Source organism: Electrona antarctica, assembly GCF_951216825.1.
Source record: "Electrona antarctica genome assembly, chromosome: 10".
Lineage (NCBI taxonomy): Eukaryota > Metazoa > Chordata > Actinopteri > Myctophiformes > Myctophidae > Electrona > Electrona antarctica.
The window spans coordinates 31,021,396-31,029,450 of NC_136791.1; the positions used below are offsets into that span (position 1 = coordinate 31,021,396).

The 8,055-nt window shown below is 43.5% G+C and overlaps 1 protein-coding gene across 1 annotated transcript; it reads left to right on the forward strand.

The window, feature by feature from the left end:
- The first annotated feature begins 1,182 nt into the window (after positions 1-1,182).
- On the forward strand, positions 1,183-7,717 carry gng4 (G protein subunit gamma 4). Its single transcript, XM_079512188.1, has 2 exons — positions 1,183-1,288; positions 7,190-7,717. The coding sequence occupies exons 1-2, from the start codon at positions 1,187-1,189 to the stop codon at positions 7,316-7,318; spliced, it is 231 nt and encodes a 76-aa protein (XP_079368314.1). The 5' UTR covers positions 1,183-1,186; the 3' UTR covers positions 7,319-7,717.
- The last annotated feature ends 338 nt before the right edge of the window (positions 7,718-8,055 follow it).

The following is an 8,055-nucleotide window of genomic DNA, read 5'->3' on the forward strand; positions in this document are numbered from 1 at the left end:
CTCAAAGTACTTATATGGACCCACCAAACAAAATGGTAGCAAATAGATTTTGCCACCAAAAATGTCCCTCACTTCTGGTCTGGCCCATGGACTTTTTTTGGCCTGTTATAGCGCCACCAACAGGTGGAGTTTTGCAAAACACATTTTTGGAACAAAATGCCTCAAATCAACAATTGCCATCCAAGGCGTAAGAAGAAATGGCACCCTTTACACATTGGCCTATTATAGCGCCATCAGGAGGCCACAACCTCACCTGCCCTGGTGGAGACCTGTGCCCCGAGGGGCACTTTATCTAGTTTAAAATCTTACTGTTTTGACAATTATTTTGGGGGGTCGACTTGCAATATCCTCACATCACGGCCCATAATTGGCTGTTGATCGTGATGTAATTAAGATGGGTTTTCAGGTTACATGTATACATATATACATTACCTTTGCACCCGACATTGAAACACATCTTAATTACATCACCATAATTTTTTACATTTTTTCATTACCTTCATTAACTTTTACCCACCCAACATTTTATAGAGGGGGTGATAGTAAGTTCGTAGAGGTCGGCAGTATTTGCGTGCAGTTCTAGTTATGTCTGTGTCCCTTTTATGCCCATATAATAGGATCTCCATATATGACAATCACTGACCTCATTTAGGATCTCCATATAGGAAGATCACGTCACTGACCTCATCAAACCCTGGATTTGGGCCCTGTTCGGAGCCCGGGCAGAGGCTTTTGTGTTGGTTCTGGACAACCGGCGATCCGACGGACTCGACATCGGGCACTGCACTCCCGATGGGGGTGTGGAATGCGTGTGTCAAATTTGAATTTGACACTGGAGTTGCTGGGGCGAACGGTTCTCGAGTTACGTGGATTACAGACGTACACACAGAGAGACAGACCTTTATAGATATGGGAGGGTGGTATTGTGCAATTTGCCGAAAATAGCATTTAGTTGGTTTTCAAAACCAAGTGTCACTGTTGTGCAGCCTAACACACACATACAGTACATATTAACTGTATATATGATGATTCCAGGTGTAACAGTACAGTAGAGGGACCCCCTGGGGACCCCCCCACGGTAACTGTCATTTCTCAACCGTTTCCAGACCCCACTTTGGGAACCCATGATATAGTCAACTGGCTTTCATGTGTGCTTTTGTGCTTCCATTCCAATGGCAGGAGCAGCATGAAGGACGGCAGCATCACTAACAACAGCACAGCCAGCATCTCCCAGGCCAGGAAAGCAGTAGAGCAGCTGAAGATGGAGGCCTGCATGGATAGAATAAAGGTACTTGACTTTATATCTCATTGCTGTGTGTGTGTGTGTGTGTGTGTGTGTGTGTGTGTGTGTGTGTGTGTGTGTGTGTGTGTGTGTGTGTGTGTGTGTGTGTGTGTGTGTGTGTGTGTGTGTGTGTGTGTGTGTGTGTGTGTGTGTGTGTGTGTGTGTGTGTGTGTGTGTGTGTGTGTGTGTGTGTGTGTGTGTGTGTGTGTTTGTCTGTCACTCCATGTTTTAGATGACTTGAGTGTCCAGCGGTACAATCAATCAGTATGGTTGCTGAACAGTTTGAAGTCAAACAGAATTATGTATCATCCTAAATGACATTAGCCTGTCTCTTAAGGGCTTTCAGTTTAGCACAGAGTCAGGTATCTAACAGTGTATGTATAAATTACCATCAAGACTGGACCGAGAAGCCACACCATTGTTATACTATACAGTAGGCTATCACTATGTCTTGTAGTAAATAGCAGTGTGTAATTAAATAGCTTTATATTTGTATTATTTATCTAAATTGTAGTTCGACCTCTACCTCCAAAGCCACTGCCACCCCAAGTTCTATACCCATTAGAAGCCGGTTTAAATTGAACCAATTTAGGTAACAGAGGTCATCAGATTGTCAAATAGGCCGTATGCATTGGGGTATTCAGAAAGTATAATAGACACAACAATGAGACAGAGACCACAACTCAGATCTAAAAGTATATTTTTTAAAGATATATTTTTTGTGGCTTTCACATTTATTTTATTTTTTATAGAGGGACAGGTTTTCCCGAATATTTGACGATGGGATTCTCAGATTGACAGTAGGCTGACAGGACATGGGGAGATAGAGATGGGGGGGGGGGTGTGTGTGTGTGTGTGTGTGTGTGTGTGTGTGTGTGTGTGTGTGTGTGTGTGTGTGTGTGTGTGTGTGTGTGTGTGTGTGTGTGTGTGTGTGTGTGTGTGTGTGTGGTGTGGGAGGGGGGGGGGGGGGCATGTGTGCGTGTCTCTCTCTCGCCTTCCTGTCTCTTTGAATTCCATCTCTCTTTCTCAAAAAGACAATTGGCCTGCGTCATATATTTTCCTCTGCCCTCTATCATTTGTCTACCTGTGTTGGATCATTGTCAATTGTCTGAGATTGTGTAGGATTTTCCTGCTGCAGTCGTTACAGTATATAGCCAGTAGTAGGCAGTAATATTAGGGTGTATTTGGCTGAAGTCCCTGGTAGGTCTAGTTGGAAAGAGTGAGGAATCAGCTGACTACAGTATGCCAAGTCCCTGGTTACCTTGCTTAACAGTGTTGATGTTCCCAGTTGAGTTGCAAGTCCGATTGCAAGTTACAATATCCAACGTCCGAAAGCTGCATGTGATGTGATGTGAGGCAGCATGTTGGAACAGAGTTTGGAAGTTGGAACTCACAGAGTTGGAACGCACCATGCTTTTTGTGGTCGCCTGCATGAATGCACACACACTCCCTGGATGCCAATGATGAACCTCAGCCCCAAGTTTTCCTGAACGGCCTGTTATAGCCCCACCAGGAGGCTGACTTTTGAAAAACAAATCGTTACAAATCGTTACACACTATCTCTATATGTGTTCAAGCCAGTTTGCAGGATTGGCCCGTTTTGAACAAAAAGCCTAAAATCATGAACACAGCGTGCAATTTACGTGAAATCTTTCACGGACTTTCCTACTAGGCTGAGGAATATATCCCACCCTTTTCACATTGGCCTGTTATAGCGCCACCAACAGGTGGATTTTTGCAAAACACATTTTTGGAACAAAATGCCTCAAATCATCCAATTGCCAATTAAGAAGAAATTATACCCTTTTCAAATTGGCCTATTATAGCGCCACCAGGAGGCCACAACCTGACCTGCCCTGGTGGAGACCTGTGCCCTGAGGGGCACTTTATCTAGTTCTTATTATGTTGTATTTAATTTTATTATAGAATGGATTGTAATAATGTATTTTCATGTACTTAATCTTGTAGAATGTATTCATGCATTTACGTTTATTTTTTGTATGCATTTTATATGGACCCCAGGAAGACGAGCTGTCACCCTGGCGTCAGCTATATGGGGATCCATTCAATAAACAATACACAATATGGGGCTCCACTGGAAGACTTCCTTCAATAACTAATAATAATTACACTGAAATACGGCATTCCCAAACGCCATCCCAAACACATTCCATCCGTATCAAATTTGATATCATTCTGTGCGTTCCCCTCAGACAGCGAAGACGTGGTATGGCCCCCTTGAACTGTTTCCATGCACAGCCTACTATTTGTGCAGCCAGAGGGCTGGTTTCATCATTTGATTGGAATTATGCTGCTCATGTGCTCGGGAGTGATTGCCTCTGGGCCCGAAGCGGTTCTCTCAGCATTATATGCTACATGGGCTGGATACTTGCCACCAGGGACGTGCACACATAGACATCAAAGGGGGCTTCAGCCCCTGCCCTTTTACCCGTCTGTGAAACAACTGCCCTCTCCAGGCCACGAATGCAGCATTTACTATGGTGAAAGAAATGCAAATGCCATCCTCTCCTTGCCATGCCACCCCAGAAGGCAGCATTCAGGATAATTGTTTATTTTTCTCCGAAGTCTCCTGATCTACAAGCTGTAGATCTGCTATTTTCGCTATTTTCACTCTCTGCACGTGCCTGCCTACTTAGCACAATACATGGTTGTGTACATGGAACTGCCTAGTTGTGCCTAGTGCAGCCTAGTACTAGGGTACTAGGCTGCACTAGGCTGCAACTTGAGATCATGCAGGGGCTTACTTGTCGTCTTTTAGTGGTGTACTGTAGCATCGTCATCTTTATCCTTGCCCACCTTGTAATGTTCGAGTTCTTCTCTATTTACCTGGCCGGTGATTTCTTAGCTTAAAGTCAAGAGATCATTGCCATTGTACCATTGCTCATACTCGTCATCGCCCCCGATCATTTTCACTGTCATATACTACTGTCTAAAAAGTCAATTTCCTTCTCATGCTTTACTGGTGTTGCCAACAGTTCAAGACCATCCTCATCCTCATCCTCATCATCATGACGATGACATGAATGCATTGTGTTATTGTATGAAACGGAATTAGTTATTGAGTTGTATTGATATCGGCCATATGACAACGTCTCACGTCATCATTTATTGCACTAAACAAACATTAAAAGTCCATAGACTTGGCTGTGACATGACGTAACTTCGGAAAGCCATGCATTGGAGGGGCTAGTGCCCCTCAAAAATCACAAGCGCCTTTGCTTGCTTTTGTAGCCTACGTCACAGGGGTGGCATGCTGATTTTTGAGTGGTGTAAACCACTCCTACAACTGGCTTTGTTAGTCTGTGCAGAAAAATGAGCATGGTTGCTATGTTCACCCTGTTCACCCGGGTGTGATTTCATTACGTCAGACATGATTTCATTACGTCAGACAGGCTATATAAGACCTTACACCACTCAGTTCACACGGGTGTGATTTCTTTTTTGGGGGGGGCATGTTGATTTGTGGGGGCTTGCTGATTTGTTGGGAGTGGCTAGCGCCCCTCAAAAAAGGCAGCGACCAGCATAAGTTATTAACCACTTCCAACCTTAGTACCTATTTTGGGCATGTCATTATGCGAAATAGTGACAATAGCATATCTACAAACTCATTACTCACGTTGTGAGCATGTAGACCGGCAACCTTTGGCTATTCGCCGTACGACAAAGTGCATAACTTAAGTGGTTAAGAGAGTAGAGGAGGAAGCTGGCTCCCTTGGCCCGATTCTCTAAATTTAATTAAGAGAGATCTGACGAGGGGAAGAGACAAGAGCAGTCTCTGTGTGGCTGATGGAGGGATCACCATATTCTCATTAATTGCTCAATCAGCCAAAGGAATGTGATCTGTGCTAATTAGAAGGCCTCTCTCCTTCCATCATGAGGCTGCACAGTAATTACAGCCGGCCCTGGTCCTATAATGACATACCATGCACTACTACTTTACTCCTGTGGAGTCCTACATGTACATGTACTTAATAATCTAATTGTTGTCCCTTTACTATGACAATAATCCAATTAGGCTGTTTTTGTTGTGTAACAAGAGAGGGTGTTGTTATATTTCTTGTTTGCATTCAGTCAGTCTCGGTCATTGATTGCATATGCGTCCTGCTCTATTGGGCACAACATCACTTATCTCCTTTCTAGGATTAATTTAGCTGCTATTTACATTTTGGGGGACCTTTTTATGCAGTTATGAAGGAAGAATTATAAATATATATCTGGCTTGATGGCGGTATTGTGTGACACTTCTGTTGAACATGCTTACTTATGTAGCCTACAGCAGTGGTTCCCAAACCTTTTCACGTCAAGGACCCCCAAATTGACAGTAATTGATCCGTGGACCCCCCATTTGAAGAGATATGCCAGGGACCCCCGTTAGAGAACATTTTTACAGCTCTAGCAGACAGTGATTCTCAACTATTTTAATTTCAACAACCCTCAGTTTGATATGCAATAGGCTATGGACCCCCCATTTAATGGCATTTCTATCTCTGGGACCTCTCTGTGTGTTCATTTAACTCTGAGAGTGTACAATATGGAACCAAATCCATTTGGTTCCATTTGTACACTCAGAGTTACAGGCCCAAAATGGTCCATTTGGTTCCAAACTATAATTTAGTTGGGGACCCCCTGGAACTCCCTCAAGGACCCCTGGGGGTCCCCGGACCCCACTTTGGGAACCACTGATGTACAGTATGTGTGTACGGCTGTACACCACTTAATAATTTGTAAGTGGTGTACAGCCAATATATCGGTACTACACTTGTTACACACTATTATACACTATTTAAATAAATGTAGGATTTCATTTTCATATATTCACGTGTTATTATAGTTGTGCACGCACACTATTTTTATAACCCTTTATTTATTTATTTATTTTTCATTTTTTTACACTGTACATTGTTGTCCGGTGTCCCCCAGGACTCTGTACTAGGCCTCCTACTTTTTTCCATCTATACCGAATCCTTTTGCCAAAACAGCTGATCTATAACCGTCGCAAGCTTTTAGATCGGCTGTTGTTCGCCCCAGAATAGGGACACTAGGATTCATGAGGTTAATGTGGCTTTATTCTCTTGAGAGAAAACTATTGGGTGAATTGAACAAGCAGACTGGACATCAGATGGCCTCTGACACAGCTGCTCCCCTCCATAACCTCCCAGTTCAGACCACAGGGGAAACCCACAGGTCTCCCCCCTTCTCCGCTCCCTCCATTGGCTCCCAGTTACTGTCCGCACATAGTACAAAACACTGATGTTGCCCTACAACGCAAACAAGGGCATGGCAGCCCAATATCTTCAAAGCCTGATCCAACCATACAAAAACCCTCCCACTCACTCAGATCAGCTAACACAGGGAAGCTGTGAAAACCTTACCTTAAGTTGTATCCAGGACAATGCTTGACAAGTCCCAGACTCTTCTCCCTTCTGGCTCCCAAACTGTGGAACAAACTCCCCATTGCAGTTGAAACTGCAGACAGTTTTATGCCGTAATCTCTTCAAACTCACCTCTTCAAACTCTACTTTAGTCCGTAGCACTTGCTGTAGCATTTTTCCCTAGCAGGCCATCCTTGTCGTCTTGTGCAAAGGTTAAAATGTAATTTAGATGGCATGCTATTTAGACAGATACCAGGTGCATTTGTTGACCTGGCATCCTATAGTTGGTAGTTCAGTGTACATATTAACCTTTTTGATATTATGTTTATGCTGATACTTCATAGGTTCTTGGTTTACCTATGATGCTAGGTTACCGAGAGGCACCACAGTGACTACACTGTCTATGCCTAACCTTGTGTTCACCTTGCTTACTGTAATGCCTAAATTGTAAAATCCGGTATCCTTGACCTTACAGATGATCATCAGTCTCGGTTATACCTTTCTCTTAACGCAGGTATCCAAAGCGGCTGCAGACCTGATGGCATACTGTGATGCCCACACACGCGAGGACCCTCTGATCGTACCCGTCCCCGCCTCTGAGAACCCCTTCCGAGAGAAGAAGTTCTTCTGCAACATCCTCTGATGACCTGCTAGGTCAGAAAGTGCAGGATCAGGCACAGCCGTTGCCTGGCTTCTCTCGTTTTCACCACACCTGAGAGCTACTGGCCAATAGGCGTTGAGTTAGATGTTGCCAGGTGGACACTGTTGTTGGTCAGCTTCTGTCCTGGTGGTGGCTGAAGGTTTTCGGGGGAGTCTAGCTACCAAACTGGCAACCCATCGAGCGTGTCATGTCTTGTTAAATAGGTTTGTTATTGCTTTGTTATTAGAGAACAGCCTTGCTCAGTGCTTAATGAGATAAGAGATGCTTTTGTTTTGTTATTTCCTTTTTCTTTCAACGTGCTAGCTAGACTTTACATGCCTCAGGAAACGCTAATCTGCCCAATCTTTTATAGTTTTAAAGATTTTCCCCTCTATCCTTTATCTAAAGAAATTTTACCTTGTGCTTTATGTTGTTCATTATTATTATTAACTGGCAGTTCTGTCTATTCTTAGCAGAAGTTGTTATTGGTATAGAAACTTGTTTCTAGATATGTCGAAACCTTTCATCTAAACCCTGTATGATTAATTTGCTATTCTATTTTAATTTGGTTCTAAATTGATAAAAACAAATATATCCATGCTGCACTTCAGTTGTGCAAACATTCAAATTACAAATGGGGGGGAAAAGAATAGCCTCTGGATGGCAGCGTTGCCTCACATCATGAAGTATTTCAGTGAATGCAAACATAGAGCGAGAGATGATCACCACACAACAGGCTC